Source organism: Pyrus communis, chromosome 13 (genome assembly GCF_041283825.1).
Source record: "Pyrus communis isolate YQ-2024b chromosome 13, ASM4128382v1, whole genome shotgun sequence".
Taxonomy (NCBI): domain Eukaryota; kingdom Viridiplantae; phylum Streptophyta; class Magnoliopsida; order Rosales; family Rosaceae; genus Pyrus; species Pyrus communis.
The window spans coordinates 22,959,083-22,976,698 of record NC_142577.1 but is presented as its reverse complement, the minus strand read 5'-3'; the positions used below and the strand labels follow the sequence as shown (position 1 = coordinate 22,976,698).

General features: G+C 40.6%; 1 protein-coding gene across 1 annotated transcript; it reads right to left on the bottom strand.

Annotated features, from left to right (window-relative positions):
• On the bottom strand, positions 1 to 5,776 carry LOC137736232 (ABC transporter B family member 5-like). Its single transcript, XM_088682988.1, has 12 exons — positions 5,456 to 5,776; positions 5,115 to 5,169; positions 4,853 to 5,028; positions 4,539 to 4,760; positions 4,226 to 4,464; positions 3,530 to 4,055; positions 3,117 to 3,390; positions 2,089 to 2,972; positions 1,714 to 1,980; positions 1,310 to 1,573; positions 912 to 1,205; positions 1 to 522 (listed from the first exon to the last, which is right to left on the bottom strand). Exons 1-12 carry the CDS (start codon positions 5,774 to 5,776, stop codon positions 169 to 171), a joined length of 3,876 nt encoding a protein of 1,291 aa, XP_088539114.1. The 3' UTR covers positions 1 to 168.
• Positions 5,777 to 17,616: the final 11,840 nt, after the last annotated feature.

The window sequence follows — 17,616 nt, the reverse complement described above, 5'->3', positions numbered from 1 at the left end:
TTTTGAAATGGTAATTCTTGTTGAGCATGAAATCTATGCAAATCAAACAAACTTTATTTACAAAGGGTTGCATTGCTGTACTGCATAAAATTACATTACATACTTTTCTTCCTTGGAGTTTTGTTTTTTTTTTACTGCAGTAGTTCAGAAGAAGAATAGAAAGGCCCTCTATGATGAGGCACTTGCATGCAGTGCAACCAAAGAAGCATAAATGCCATCCTGGATATTGATCAAAGCTTCATGCTTTCCTTTTTCTGCAATCACTCCGTTTTTCACCACCGCAATCAAATCTGCACTCTTAATCGTGGATAACCGATGAGCAACCACCACTGTGGTTCGATCCACCTTAACTCGGTCCAATGCGTCTTGAACAACTCGTTCGGATTCAGCATCAAGAGCACTTGTGGCTTCATCTAGTAGTAATATCTTTGGTGCCTTCATTATCGCTCTTGCAATTGCCACCCTTTGCTTCTGTCCACCAGACAATTGATCCCCCCGCTCTCCTACGATTGTATTGTAACCCTGCATTGTTTTCAAAATTTAACACGTATAATCTTCAACGTTCTTAATATTGTTTGTAAGTTTTTATCAACTAGTCCTCGTCAATGCAACACACTGGTAAGGAAACATGCAAAAATAGAGAACACAGAAACCGAATTGGTAAAATTGAAACGTTTGTGACCAAAATGTGATATCAAGCTTAAGCACGGTGACCAAAATTGTGTGTTTACCCATACTTTTAATCAAAAATAAAACAGGGGAGGCACTATACCGATAATAAGTCGTATATAAACCGTTGTTTGAGTCTACCGTTATTGTCTGTTTAGTAACCCATCAGTTTCTACTAATCAAAAGTTTGTGACCGGTTCTATGTGTGCATATGTAGACAAAGTTGTTAAGTTAGTGCCTACCTGTTGTAAACTACAAATGAACTTGTGAGCATTTGCCAATTCTGCTGCAGCTCTAATTTCAGCCTCTGTTGCAATCCCTTCCTTTCCATATGCAATGTTGGCTCGGATAGTGTCATTAAACAATACAGGCTCTTGGCTCACCAGCCCCATTTGTTGCCTCAACCACTTCAACGGTAGCTTTTGGATTTCGATTCCATCTAGTGTAATGTGACCCAAATCAGGGTCATAAAATCTCTGCAACAATGAGACTACTGTCGATTTTCCACATCCACTTTCTCCTACCAGAGCAACCGTCTGAACAATATAAGATTGTTATAAGTTCCGGTAACTTAAATCCAATTATGAGGTCCAAATCTTATGCATTGAATGAAATTGATTAATACATGGTAGTAAGTTACCTTGCCATGATGGATGGTCAAGCAAAGATCCTTGAAGATTGGCACATCGGGCCTAGTTGGATATTTGAAACTGACATGGCATAATTCAATTTCTCCCTTCAGATTTTCTATAGTTGTTCCAGAGTCGTCACTGGAATCTATTTTTGATTTCCGGTCGAGAATTGCAAATATGGATGCAACAGCGCTCTTTCCTTTACTAATATTGGGGGCCAGGGAATCCGACTGAGAAATTCCAACAGTTGCTATAGTGAGAGCAAAGAAAACCTACAAAGCAGAAGAGCAAAAATTCAATATGTATTGCATGGAATACAAAGATTTCAATCTTAAGTAACAAAAACTTATTTAGCAGAAGCACTCTGTACTATTTTCTACTTAAAACTTGTAGCGCAAGGGAGAAAATATACCCGGAAAACATCAGCAAATGTTGTCTTGCCTTCTGCAACAAGTCGGGATCCAGCATAAAAAATACAGGCAAACACAGAAAATTGCAAAAATAATGATACACCAAATCCTATCCCACTGATTAAGCCTTGTCTTATCCCCGTCTTAATAGGGCCTTCACATTTTCTCTGGTACAATTCAACCACCTTCTCTTCGGCACAAAAGGAAGCAATTGTTCTAATACTTCCTATAGCATCGTTTGCTACTTTACTTGCCTCCTCATACATTCTCTGCAACCATTTAGAATTTTCCGTATTGATAAAACTGGCTTAGTCTTATATTAAATTATGCATGTGAGACTGGATCGTGTTACAAAGTTTGGACTTCGGAGATATTACCTTTGCATTTGCACTGAATCCTTTCATGAACTTGAATTGAAAATAACCATTTACCCCTAAAAGAGGCAACAAAACAATGATTATAAGAGTGAGTTGCCAATTTGCAACAAACGCAATGTGCAAGCCAGCAATTGCAGTTGCTAAATTCTGAACCAGCAAACCAAGAGAATCTCCAACCAACCCTCGCAGGTAAGCCACATCTGCAGAAAGCCTTGCACCAATTGCACCACTTGAGTTCTCAGGATCTTCAAACCAACTTACTTCCATGTAAACCACCTTCTCAAAGCACATTGATCGGACTCGTTTTATTAACCTACTTCCCGCCACAGCGAAAAGGTATTGTCTTGATGGAAATGTTATGCAAGACCCCACACCAAGAACAATGAAGATTAATGCCCAAAACTTGGAATTGTTACGGAGTAGATGAGGTGGCTCAAATAAGGTCTTGATTACATTGCCAAACACTAGCCCAAAAATAGGGAAGACTACCCCATTGGCTATTGCAGCTATAGTAGCTAGTAATAAAACTGGGATCTCTGGCTTGTTCAGGTATGCCAGGCGGCGAAGTGAGACTTCTGGAGGTACTCTTGATGATTCTGAAGCAGGAATATCAGATTCCGCAGGTGCTACTTCAATGACACCTAGTACAGCGGGCACATCATATGAGATTGAGAAGGAATGACGCCTGTTATTTCCTCCTCTAGATGACCCCCGACTTACAGATCGTCTGTGTGAAATTACTTGACTTTGATTCTGGGAATCCACACTACTACGCCTTTCCTGATCATTCACAGCAGTCTTGTCTGACGTATTGTTCACTTCTTGCAACCTTATAAGCTGGCTATATGCTCCTTCAGGGTCCTTAACTAGCTCAGAATGTGGACCTGCTCGGTTCAAAAAATGGGTATGTGGAGTAATTATTGACAAACATTAAACAGTAATAGCTGTCACACAAATGATTGTTGAACTACTGACAGTAAGATTTGGCACTCAAATGGTAGAACAGGACAATATGAATAACGCATTACCTTTTTCAACGATTGTCCCTCTGTGTATAACAGCAATGGTGTCAGCGTTTCTTACTGTGCTCAAACGGTGGGCTACAATGACAGTAGTGCGGTTAATCATAATTCTGTCTAATGCCTCCTGCACAACTCTCTCAGATTCTGCATCAAGAGCGCTTGTGGCTTCATCTAAAAGTAGAATTCTCGGGTCTTTCAGGATTGCTCTAGCTATAGCAACTCTTTGCTTTTGGCCCCCAGAAAGCTGAGTCCCATGCTCACCAACCATTGTGTCTAGTCCCTAAAAGCATGTCACAAAATGACGATAAAGGAAAATAAAAATATGAAAGATCACTGGATGTCTCAACGAGCTTTCATCATTGCGGAAAAACTTCATGGTAAAAATTACGAGAAACTTAGATAAAAGCAACAAATTTAACCTGAGGCAGATTGTCTATGAATTTAGCAGCATTGGCAAGCTCTGCAGCGGCCCTTATTTCTTCGTGAGTTGCACCGTCCTTCCCATAGGTGATGTTATCTTTTATACTACAAGTAAACAAAACGGGTTCCTGGCTGACGAGGCCTATTTTCTGTCGGATCCATTTCAGCTGGAACTCTTTGAGATTAATACCATCAATAAGAACTTCCCCAGCTTGGGGGTCATAAAATCTCTCAATCAAACTGATTACAGTTGATTTACCACTTCCGCTTTCTCCAACCAAAGCAGCAGTTTCACCACTAGGTATTGAGAGAGAAAATCCATGGAATATTTGTTCATCAGGCCTTGCAGGATAACTAAAATGAACATCCCTCAGTTCTATCTCTCCACGTATATCCTGTAACTGCTGCCCATTAGTGTCATAAACATCTATATCTGGCTTTCTGTTAATCGTCTCAAACATCTTATAGGCTGCAGCTTGTCCAGCAGCAAATGCACTCATGCACGGAGATGCATTCCCAAGAGACCTGAAAATACATATACATGATCATATCTTGATACTTAAACATCAAATATCTAATTTTGGAGTGAAGTGGGGAAGGGGAGTAGTCAATAAAAATTTCATTCTTACTGTGCACAGAAAAACAAAGACATGTTACCAAATTTGTTCATCAAATTTTATCGAAGTGCAACTTACAAGGAGCCAGTCAATACCGCGAAAAGTACATTTATTACTTCTCCTCCTGTATATCCTCTTTCAAGAATCATCTTTCCTCCAAACCATATAGCCAAAGCATAACTACACATCATAATAAGCAGAACCGAACCAATTCCACACCCAGACGCCAAACCTTCTAGCACATTAGAGTTGTAAGCATCAATTAAGGAATTGTTGTAATTAGATATAGCTTGTTTTTCTCCTGTGAATGATGCAACCTGCATTGGGTATTCCCATCAGTTTTTGCTCTATCCAAAGACATCATTAATATTTTATGGACAAGTAGGCATACAGTTCTAATTGAAACAATCGTTTGCTCCACCACAGTTGCTGCCACTGAATAAGCAGCTTGTCCACGGGTTGCCAATTTTGATACAAGGATGGCCACGATCGCACCAGCAAGGACAAGAGGGGGAATAGAAGATAGCATGACAAGGGCGAGAAGCCATCCCTTAACAAATGCTATAACAAAGCCTCCAATAAATGTTGCAATTAACTGGATAACGGTTCCTACCTGCAATAAGAAAACGAATTTTAAAATTTTAAAATTGAGAGGATACCAGGGAAAACGGCAAACCTTAAGGGTTTTGTGTGGCGTGTAAATACCTTCTCGCCTGTGGCCTCTTGAATGAGCACAGTATCACCTGACATTCTCTTAACAATTTCCCCAGCGTTCGTTTCTGTATCGAAAAAGCCAACATCTTGCCTCAATATTGTTTTCAGATACAAACTTCGTATTCGTGCAGCTTGTCTTTCTCCAGTAACCATCCAGCAAGATACCTCTGGCACATGGAAAAGGCTGGTTATGTCAGTTTCCGATAAGCCAGGTTATTTATTTAATACCAGCAGGGAGTTCAGTAATACTTACGTAGAAATGCAGCAACACCAGCACCTATACCCAAGTAAACATACTTTAGAGCCACCTGAGGATATCGAGTTGGCCAAATTATTTTCGATTAAACCTAGTCAATAACAATTGCTTATGGCACAATTTACAAATATAAAGAGTTACTCAATGCAGAATTTATTTGGTGGAGGAAGATGAAGAAAGTTGAGGTTCCTGGCTATACGGGGAGTAGCCCATCTTACTTATAAGTCCACGCAAGGTCCCTCTTCCCATCCATGTGGGATTCATTCTCAACAGAAGATTATTCTATTTTAGCAACGAAACTGAAGACGTTGATGTAATTTGTAGTTGCATAATTTTACCTTGGAAACTGCATCCACCACTTCTTTGGTATTCCCAGTTCTTCCAAAAGAATTAATCACCTCTCCGAATATTACGGTCATTAGAGGCGTACAGAGCCCATTTCCAATGGCACTGATTGTACCAACAGACATTAAAATGTAATCCAAGGTATCCGCAAATGAGAAAAGCTTGTAATATGGTACTGTTTTGGTGCCATCCTCCTTGTTCTTGCTCGAATCTTGCTTGCTGTTTTGGGAATCCTGCACTGTCGAGTGTCTTTTTAATGTTGCCGTGATCTGCTTCTTGATTACATCTCCATCCACAGGGTTCTCCTCCGCCATTTGTCACAGTTAACTTGTAAGATGGGATCAGAGAGCTGCAAGAGAAACAACTTATGGTTTTGAATTGGCAACTTTTTTCTGAAAATAAAAATATATAGTTCCTGAGCACTAAATTGACTTGCATTCCAAGGAACATATGCATATGAAACTAACAATAATAATGCAAATAACAAAACATACCACCTCAGCAGACGAGGAAGGTTATATTCACGACAAATATAACAGGTTACAAATTTTTAATAAAAAAATAGAACAGTAGGGACTCTAAACAAATAAACGGTCGCTAATATACCACTCCACGTCAGTCATGCAAAGCAGGGAAGCTATAGTTGTTGTCAGTATTGTAAATCAAAAGAACTAATTACAACCTCAGCAGAGGATACAAATGCTATCTTCCACAAAACACAATTAAAAAAGTAATTAACATTAATATCAAATGAAGCGAGAGAGAGAGAGAAACCAAGTGGGCGGTTAATGGCATAATGCATGGTAAAGGGGAGACATTTGGAGAACTGAAGAGACATCACCACATCATTTTACTTGCAACTTTCAAAGTGTTGTAAAAAAGTATTTTACAAAAGATGGCGGGAAAAAAAAAAAAAAAAAAAAATTCTGGGAAGGTTGGGTTGATTGGTTGCTCCGACCTCTGGTTGAGTTGGGTTTTTTTTATGTCCTTCGTTTTTGGAAGTATTGAAATTTAGTGGGAAGGTTGGGTTGATTTAGATGAAAAGTATAGGGAAAAATTATTGTCATTGATTAATTGAAATTAACTAATACAAGCACTACTATATATAGTGAAAACTAAAACAAAACTCTAATTCTTAACTATCAAGAAACTCTAATATCCTTAGCCTACAAAAAAACCATAAACAATAATAAAATAATAACTAATTTTCTAACCGATTTGACATTTGGGTTGTAGTGGTATTAGGATACTTGGATTCAGATGACGGATGCTCCCGTTTGGCTGCTGGCAACTGGGGACGCAGACGTCCTCCTTTGGTGTCCAGCGGTCCATTTATATGCAAGGAGTCGTCGCAACGACGATTTGGCTTCATTTTACAATATAAACTTTATAATTAGACTAGTACTGTTTATTATCAAGATGATTTTTAGGAAAAAAAAAAAATTCAATTTGAAGGCTGTTATGGCACAAGAGTGATTTAATGAATGGTTATGATTATCGTATGTCAAAAATTCAAAAAAGAAAAATAGACGTTTAATAAAGTTTTTGATATATTGTTAATAGCATTTGTAGCAAAGTGCTTAGCGAGAGAATATACCGTATATAAAATACAGTTTTATGCTTTTTTTTTTTACACAAAAGCTAGCAGTAGTGGATAAAATAGTTAGTTATTAGGAGAAAGAGGAATCGATGAAATCAAACCCACACCATGTTTTATAGACATCATTATTTTATGTTACTACGATAAAACGTCATTTATATGCCCCTCCTAAAAAAGAAAAATCCTTCAACAATTTCATAGATTGATTAGAAAAAGAAAGAAATCAATTAGTTTTGTTCTCTAGCATTCCATTATGAATACTACTTGCATCTCCATGCAAGGTTGGGCATATTTTCTTATTTGCGAATGATGTATTTTGACTGAATAAAGCAAAGATTAGAATTGTACGATGATATCAAAGAGCTGCAAGAGACACAACTTATGGTTTTGAATTAGCAACTTGTTTCTGAAAGTAAAAATATATAGTTCCTGAGCACTAAATTGACTTGCATTCCAAGGAACATATGCATATGAATGAAACGAACAATAATAATGCAAATAACAAAACATACCACCTCAGCAGACAAGGAAAGTTATATTCACGACAAATATAATAGGTTACAAACTTTTAATAAAAAAATAGAATTGAACGGACACTGAACAAATAAAGCGTCGCTAATATACCGCTCCACGTCAGTCATGCAAAGCAGGGAAGCTATAGTTGTTTCAGTCTTGTAAATCAAAAGAACAAATTACAACCTCAGCAGGGGAGAAATTTTTATTTGTGACGGAAACACAAGTGATACATCATGTGTTTTAATAGAAATGGTGGGAAATTTTATTTTTTAAGCTATTAACATTTTAGCACACATATCTCACCATTTGTATAGTGACACATGGTGTACCATCCCGTATACTGATCACACTGAAAAATCTCTCCATTACCACAACATCTTAATTGTAACTTTCAAAGGTCTCGTTTAGCAGCTCAGACTGTACTGACTATTTCAATAAGATATGATAAATAGTCATCGGATAGTACTGACTAAATTAGTCGGACATTTGGTGTTCAGTTGGATTAATCCGTACACCAAATAATACGTCGGAGTATAATAATTTTCTTAAAAAATTCTCAAAATAATTGTTGTTAAAATGAATAAAAAGAGAGAAAACCATAAAATAAAATAAAACTGTAAAAAGGAATTAATCATCATAAAATAAAAATGAAAGAAAAAAGGGGAAAAACCCCAGGTTGAGGTTTATCTCCCAGCTTGCCTCCTTTTCTTCATCTTCCCCACCCTCCCATACGAACCCCCTTCCTAATTTCTTCAATCTCCCAAGACCCACATCGATTCATCACCAAAACAATACTACTAATTAAACTGAAGATGCAAATTGACGAAGAAAAGAAATCAATTCGTGGTACTAGTTCGAGTTAACCGAAGTCGTCGGAGTTAACATCAGCAACTTCTTTCATTGAAGGACGATTGCGCCTCTTTCAAGTACGATTGTGCGAGAAATCCCAGTGCCTCATCGCTGCAATTCTAGCTTGCCAGCTCCCTCCTCAATAACTGAATCAACAATATCCATCAACCTCTCTTCTTTTAGTACCCTCTTCATGTACAACACCAAAATCATATCTTCTTCTCCTCTGTTCAAATCGATATCTTTCTGAGAAGTCAACAACTCCAACAGAATAGTTCCGAAGCTGTAAACGTCGATCTTATCGGTGAGTTGAAAGTTAATGTAGTGTTCAGGATCTAGATAGCCGAAGCCCCCCGCAATCCAACGCCGTTGGCTGCGGGATGATTGAGCTGCTGAGTTTGTTGTTGTTGACGATGAAGATTGGCCTTCTTGATCTGAACTACATCTTCGTCCACATCGTCGCACTTCGATGTCGACGACTGAGACGCGATGGAATAGGAAGCGGCGAACCAGACGGGTAATTGCTTGGAACTGATTGTAGAGGTGTGGCGGCTGGGGAGGAGAACTCGTCGAGGAACTGCTCGACATCCCACTTTGAGAAGTTGTTAAGGGCGGCTTCGTGAAGTTGGAGAGGATGCGGCCCGACTAATTATCCCGAGCTTTTGGGGTGTTTTAATAGTTCTGAGTCAACCGGATAAATTTGAAGGACCGGATAATTAAACGAATGCTTATTTAGTACGAGAGCGCACCAAACAACTGCTTCCGTATCATGAATCATATTCGATCGGTGTGTTATTTGGCGTGCCAAACAAGGCCAAAGTGTTTTACAAAAGATGGAGTAATAAAAAAAAAAAAAAAAAAACTCGGAAGGTTGGGTTGATTGGTTGTAAAGAGTATTGTCTTTGATGACTTATATTTATGCTTACCAATGCTGCAATGGCAGCATGGTTTATATACAGTTTGCATATACACGCATGCAATAAACAACAATAAAGGTGGCAGAAACTAAACAACAATAAAGGCGTCAGAAGCCATGTGATTGTCTGGCTGGGAGTATTCCTTCTGTTGTCCAGGTTGTACAGCAGCTAGTGGGATTATTAGTGGACATCATGGGATTATTAGTGGACAGCATTAGCTTCATCATCCCCCCGCAAGCTCATGAGCGGACGACGAACGAGCTTGGACTTTAAGAAATGAAAACGATCAGCAGATAAGCCCTTGGTGAATATGTCTGCAATCTGAAAAGTAGTAGACACATGATAGACATTTAATGACTTTGCCACTACAAGCTCACGCACAAAATGATAATCCACAACAACATGTTTTGTTCGAGCATGGAACACAGGATTAGATGCCAATGCAATGGAGCTTGTGTTATCACACCAAATTAAAGGAGTCGAAATACGGATGCAAAGCTCCTGCAGCAGTTGTTGGATCCAAACAAGTTCAGTTGCCGTGATGGCCAACTGCCGATATTCGGATTCGGTACTTGAACGAGCAACTGTGTGTTGCTTTTTGGAGCTCCAAGATATTAAATTTGGACCAAAATATATGCAAAAACCACCAGTGGAGCGTCTAGTGTCTGGATCCCCGGCATAGTCCGAGTCTGAAAATCCGACCAAATCAGTACCACCGCGACTAAACTGAAGCCCGTCCTCAGGTGTGCCTTTTAAGTAACGAAGGATGCGTTTTACTGCAATCCAATGAACTGAGGTGGGCTGGTGCATATGCTGACATACCTGATTTACTGCATACGTGATGTCAGGTCTGGTGATGGTTAAGTATTGCAGAGCGCCGACCACACTGCGGTAGCTGGTAGGATTAGGCAAGGGAACACCATCAAGAGAATGAAGTGGGGAGCTAGATTGAGCTGGAGTAGCACAAGGCTTGGCGTCCAACATATCTACACGCTGCAACAAATCGAGAACATATTTTGTCTGCTTTAGATGTAACCCATCAGCTCCACGAGTTGCTTCAAGACCCAAGAAAAAATGGAGGGGTCCCAAATCTTTCATAGAAAAACTCTGACCAAGTGCATGGATAAGGGAGTCAACATGAGAGCATTGATTGCTTGTGATAAGGATGTTGTCAACATAGATTAGAAGAATCAAATATACTCCATGATTATTAAAAATGAAGAGAGAATGATCTGCTTGTGATGCCACAAAACCCAAATCAAGAAGATATTCAGAAAAGCGATGAAACCATGCTCTTGGGGCTTGTTTCAAGCCATATAAGGACTTGCGTAAACGACAAACATGATGAGGATACTTGGGGTCTTCAAAACCACGTGGTTGTTTCATGAAAACTTCTTCAGAGAGATTCCCGTGCAAAAACGCATTTTGGACATCAAGTTGGCGTATAGGCCAACTATAAGAAACTGCAAGGGCAAGAACCAGACGAATGGTGACATGCTTAACCACCGGACTAAACGTCTCCGTGTAATCAACACCCATCGTTTGATGAAATCCATTGGCAACAAGACGAGCTTTATATCGCTCCACTGTACCGGCAGATTTCCGCTTTGTGCGATAGACCCACTTGCAAGGAAGAACATGAGTAGCAGTTGAAGAAGGTACCAACTCCCATGTACCAGCAGCTTTCAAGGCCTTAAACTCCAATGTCATTGCATCACGCCAATGAGATAATTGATTTGCCTCGCGAAACGAGGTTGGTTTAGAATCAGGAGCTTGTAATGATGTCAATAAAGCATATTTGGGGTTTGGTTTTCGAATGCCAGATTTAGACCGAGTGAGCATGGGATAGAGAGCAGAAGCGGAGGAAGGTGGAGGAGCCTCATTAATGGAAATCAAACTGTCAGAGCTATCAGGAGCAGGTTGAGAATGAGGTGGCGAGGAAAGTGAAGGTGTAGACAATGGTGAACTTGAGGAAGGTTGCAAGGGGAAGAGAGGTGCTGCACTAGAAGAGGATGTTAGAGTATGAGGAATAGAAATATGAGATGATGAAGGTACCTGAGGGAGAGGTGGTAAAGGAGAAGGAGTGATAACCACGGGAGAGTAAGCTTCTGACGGCAAGACTGAGGAGAATTGTGTAGGGTTGTCGAATGGAAAAGTTTCCTTATCAAAAACCACATGACGTGACAAATAAACTCGTCCATTTGACATATCATAACAACGATAGCCCTGATGATGAAGTGAGTAACCAATGAAAACACATTTTTTTTAACGAAATTCCAATTTATTTTTATTATAAGGGCGTAAATAGGGAAAGCAAGCACAACCGAAAACACGAAAACATAAATAAGAGGGCTTGCGACTATACAATTTTTCATAAGGCGAAATATAATTCAATTGGCGTGCTGGAAGACGGTTAATTAAATAAACTGAGGTGTTGAAAGCATCCACCCAAAAAGAAGAAGGCATTTTAGCAGTGGCAAGTAAAGTAAGACCCATGTCAACAATATGGCGTTGTTTCCGTTCAGCAGCACCATTTTGTTCAGGAGTATGAGGGCATGTTAACCGGTGCTCAATACCATTATTAATTAAAAATTGTTGAAATTCCTTACTCATAAATTCACCCCCGCCATCAGTTTGGAAAGATTTTATCTTATAAACTGTATGGATAGATAGAAGATTTTCAACAAGCAATTTAAATTTTTGAAAATAAGAAAAAGCTTCATGTTTAAATCTCATATGAAATATCCAAGTATAACGAGAGTAATCATCAAGAAATTGTGGACATCGAAATTTCGGTGAAATGAATGTTGACCAATAATTAAAATTTCAACGCTCACGTGTCACATAAATTTTACATGTAGCGTGTGACTCAACGAAAAATCGAAATAAATTGGAAAAGTCATCAAATAGGACACGTGTCATTACCTGGCAGAAATGATTTATTTCATCTGATTATTTAAATCCAAAAATCAAGTTTTGGAATTCTATAAATAGGAAGCCAAGACATTCATTTTGAAAGAAAGGAAGAAGAGAAAGAAAGAAGGGAATTTACATCACACCAAAACCTTGAAGCCTTGAAACTCTAAAGCTCTCAAGCAAAATCCCGAAGGATCAAGAAAACACTCTTCGTTCTTCGTCAAACCCTCCTTCAAGGTCAAGCCCCAACGGCTTTTGAAGAACTTCCGCCGACTCAAGATCAAGCCCCGACGGCCCCTTGAAGAAAGTGTTCATCATCCGTTCGTCCTAAGATCAAGCCCCAACGGCCCTTTGGATCAACAACCTCAACAAATCCACACATCCAATCAGTCTTCAAGATTAGGCCCAAAAGCCCTTGAAGATCCGCTCGTCCATCAACCCTCAAGATCAAGCCCCGACGGCCTCTGGAAGAAATCCATACACTCAGTCTTCAAGATTAGGCCCAAAAGTCCTTGAAGATCCGCTCATCCATCAACCCTCAAGATCAAGCCCCGACGGCCCCCTTGAAGAAATCCATACACCCAGTCTTCAAGATCAAGCTCAAAAGCCCTTGAAGATCCGTTCATCAACTGTTCATCCCTAGATCAAGCCCCGACGGCCCTTTGGATCAACAGCTCATCCACAAACCTACACCCTACGAAGATAGAATCAGAGGATCAAATTACAAAGAGATTGTAACCCCAAAATCAATACAAACAAAAAATATATTTTGTACACGTATTCTTGTCTCTTGTTTCAGGAATTTTTCGTGTTTACAAACTTGGCACGCCCAGTGGGACAATCTCTACCTCTCATCTCTGTCTCCGTTCAAGATATTCAAGCACAGTCCATGGCTTCAAACAAAGAACAAGTCATGACTATCGGCACTACCTCCATTGAAAAACAGCTGGTTCAGATGAAGGAAACAATTGCAAGGCTGATAAAGACTGCAGAGGAGAAAAACTTGCAAACCGCCGGACTCATCAACCGTCTGGAGGCACAGCATGGCGTCAAAGTAAAACCAAGCTCTCTTCCAACTAAGAAGACCGAAGAAGGCTTTAACCCAAATGCTTACGAACTCATGTCAAAGGCTAGGCATGACTTTGCTTCCTCTTCAAATCTTGGAAAGAAGGTTTCAAACACCGTCAACGACAAAGATCGCGACCTCACCGAGACTCAAAAGAAGTTGAAGGAGCATGATTATGGAGTTGACAACAACAAAGCTGGACTTGGCTTCACACCAAATGCACCCGCGAAGATTTCAAGCAAAGTGAAGAAAGCTAGCGCTCAACACATCAGCGTGAGCATTGAACAAGACCAAGAAGAGCCTAAACCCTCCCCTCGGACGTCGGTCTTCGATAGGATGAGCCATTCAAGCTCCAGAACTTCAGTGCTTAATCGCATTGGTGGTCAAGATCGAACCTCTGTCTTCAAGAGGCTTAGCGCGCCGACATCCCAAAGCTCTGTTTTTGAAAGGTTGTTAAGGCTTAAGAAACAAAGCAACACAGTTATCTCTCCTCTGCGACGATCAGCTTCAGAAAGATTTGAAGATAATGAGAAGCCTTTTGGAAAGAGGAAGACAACCCCAAAGGGAGAAAAGCTCGATGGGTTAGGAGAAAAAGACGACGCTCGAAGCTTGATTCCTTCAAGGATGGAGCGCCAAGCAATCCTAGAGGTCGACACAAAAGGACCACTGAAGGTAAGGAGGCGCATCATCATCCACACTGGCAAATCTTCATGCCAACAAACCCAAGAGAACGGCACTGAAGAGGAGATCCAAGATGTTTTCTACATCACGGTTCAAGAAGGTAAAGAAGACGAAAGCCCGAGGAAATACTCAGAGTCCCTACTCTCCGACCCTGATCCAAGCGGCAGTACAACCATGCAAGTCATGACCACTGGAGCAACTTCAATCGAGGAGCAGCTAGCTCAGATGAATGAAGCAATCGCAAAGCTCACACGGACTGTGGAAGAGAAGGACTTGCAGATTGCCGCACTTGTCAACCAACTAGATGCGCTGCCCGACGTAAAAGTCGACCCAAATATTGGCCTATTAAAGAAAGAAGACGACGAAGAAGATGAGCCACCAGCGGAGAAAGTTGAAGAGAAGCCGAAGCTAGACCAAGCAACGGCATTCATGGGATCTCTCTCTATCCAGCAGCTACAGGAGATGATCGCAAACACTATCAAGACACAGTACGAAGGAAGCTCGCATGACTCCGTACTGTACTCAAAGCCTTACTCCAAGAAGATTGATGCTTTGAAGATGCCAAGGGGTTATCAGCCCCCAAAATTCATGCAGTTCGATGGAAAAGGCAACCCGAAGCAACATGTCGCCCATTTCGTTGAAACTTGCAACAATGCTGGGACAGAGGGAGACTACCTCGTCAAACAGTTCGTGCGTTCGCTGAAAAGTAACGCTTTTGACTGGTACACTGACCTCGAACCTGAGTCTATCAACAGTTGGGACCAGCTAGAAAGGGAATTCCTTAACCGTTTCTACAGCACTCGTCGTACTGTAAGCATGCTAGAGCTGACCAGTACGAAACAGTGGAGAGATGAACCTGTCATCGACTACATAAATAGATGGCGTTCATTAAGCCTGGATTGCAAAGATCGGCTTTCTGAAACCTCCGCCATCGAGATGTGCGTTCAAGGCATGCAGTGGGGACTACACTACATCCTTCAAGGCATCAAACCACGAACATTTGAGGAGTTAGCCACCCGCGCCCATGATATGGAGTTAAGCATCACCCGTCATGGGAAGAAAGAACAGATCGCCGACTACAAGAATGACAAAGTTTTGGGGCCCAAGGTGGATAAGGCTGCGTGGAAACCCACCAAGGAAGCAATGACGCTCAACACAACTCCAGTCAAAACCCATACACGAGGCAAGGCGATTCAAACCGAAGCTTTTCGTGATCAAGAGATACGTAGACGCACTTTGAAGGAGCTTGAGGAGAAGACTTATCCATTCCCCGACTCTGACGTGGTTGCCATGTTGAAAGACTTGCTTGACAAAAAGGTGATCGACCTACCTGAGTGCAAACGGCCGGAAGATATGAACCGTACTGACAGTCCAAGGTACTGTAAATTCCACCGCTTCATTAGTCATCCGACGGAAAAGTGCTTTGTGCTAAAAGATCTCATCATGAAGTTGGCTCAGAAAGGGATCATCGAGCTAGATCTTAATGATGTGGTGAAGTCAAACTATATCACCGCCACTTCTGGCTCTTTGAACTCAAAATCTTCACCTCAACCGCTGGGGGCATGCTCCAAAACCATGCCAGTCAAGTCAAGTGAAGTTGAAGGATGGACTTATGTCACTCCAAAGAAAATGCACAAGAAACATAGGTCTCCTCCACAAGTTCACCAATCGGAAAGGGGGCAAAGCAGCTACCGTCAACCTTCAAAGCTACATGAAAGTGTTGAGGATGATGAAGTTATGACACAAAGATCGTCCGTTGCCATCACGATGCGCGATTTCTTCCCAAAAGACTTCTTCAATCACTCAGTCAAGACTCCTTGCTATGAAGATTGCAAGGAATGCCTCTCTAAGATCGCTTGACAACAACAATCAAAAGCTCCTCGTTCGCACGAGCCTAAAAGGCGACAATCAAAACCTCCTCGTTCGCACGAGCCTAAAAGGTGACAATCAAACGCTCCTCGTTCGCACGAGCCTAAAAGGCGACAACCAAAGCTCCTTGTTCACACGAGCCTAAAAGGTGACAACAAACGCTCCTTGCCTGCACGAGCTGAAACTGCAAACGGCACCAAACGCTCCTGGCCTGCAAGAGCATAAACTGTGTACGGCAAAATCATCATCAAAACCATCACTCATTTGAACTACGTTATGACTTGATCTCTTCTTTGGAAGAGTACGTAGGCAACTTGAAACTTCAAAACTTCAAGTACAGTCACATCAAAATAAATAAATAAATGTTTCATTAAAGAAAGTCAATTTTATTACAAAAGAAAAGAGAAAAAAAAATATACATATGTTACTATGTATTAGAAAAGAATATATATATTCACATCAAAAAAAAAAAAAAAAAAAAAAAAAGAAAAAAAAAAAGCAAAATGTCGACAAGCCCAAAATGGTGGGCTGAAAGCCGCATGCGATTCCCTCAATGGGCTTTGGGCTTGACTGAGCACTCGTCGGCCTACAAGTCTTTCTGGGCTTCAATCTCCAACCCGGTCCCCGAACTCCTCTCTCTCCAATCCCGATCCGGTTCTGGGGTGATCCGCCTCGACGACCACTCCCATAATTCCCACCGACCTTTTCAGCTGAAAATCTGACAGAGGAAGAGGAAGCCTGTTGGAAGTATGCCCACAAAGCCACTCATTTGATGTAATAGCTTTTTGGAATACTTATTGTGTTAAACTTTTATATGTTTAATAGAGGGCAAAGCTTATTGTTAATCACTATTTATAGTATCTTGTGTTTAAGCAATAAGGGAATCCAAGGAATGTAATTGATCTAAGAGACAAGTGATTTAAGTTAGTTAAATTAACGAGACCTTTCTCTTATGTTCATTCCTAAAACGTTCCTAGCCATAGGATTGCCAATTGGGCATTGACAATCCGCTAAGGTTAGTATGTGTTATGTCGACTCAAGCGTGAGTATGAACTAGTCTCAAGTCATTTGGTGTTGGACACTAAGGCAAACACATAGGTGCTCGAAAGAGTAATCGAGTACACTGAACAACGATCAAACGAGAGTTCAAACATACATGTCATGTGAGAACTCAATAGTTGCAATATGCAAAGTAGTCCTTTGACCTGAGGCATCATTGATGTCTAATGGTTAGGTCCTTGATCTTTGATTATGTCAACGGCATTCCATTGGAGTGTCCACGGCATTGTTGGGGTCAAGCTATCTAGTCATGTAGGCATATGAATGCACAACAAGGGATCTCTAACCTTCCATAGTGGAAGGAGAATACTCTAAGATATGATTCGAGAGTCTTTGGCCAAAGCATATGAATATGACTAAGGAAGGTTGTTCCAAATCTTATTCAATTGAATCATATAGAGAAATATCACATTGGATAGTAGACATGAAACAAACTATCACTTAAACAATGTAATTAAGAGTATTGTATTAGAGAAGGACCGTATTGCATTGTAGTTGTAACTGGATAGGTTCTCCAACCACTTCTACTTAGCTTGGGTAACCATGACATGCTGCTAGGCGTCACCCATGGTTTGTGGAAGCCCTAAAGATTAGCAAACACTAATTTTAAGGGAGAATTGAAATGTGGTTTCAATTCACAATCGATCGTTAAGAGTAACATCGCCCACTACCTCGCTAATT

Excerpts from the sequence above, each read along its gene's own strand:
- LOC137736232 (XM_088682988.1), bottom strand. The coding sequence starts at position 5,776 with ATGGCGGAGGAGAACCCTGTGGATGGAGATGTAATCAAGAAGCAGATC. Across the intron at positions 4,056-4,225 it reads GCGGTATTGACTGGCTCCTT|GTCTCTTGGGAATGCATCTC; the intron begins GTAAGTTGCACT and ends ATGTATTTTCAG. Across the intron at positions 1,574-1,713 it reads CATTTGCTGATGTTTTCCGG|GTTTTCTTTGCTCTCACTAT; the intron begins GTATATTTTCTC and ends TCTGCTTTGTAG.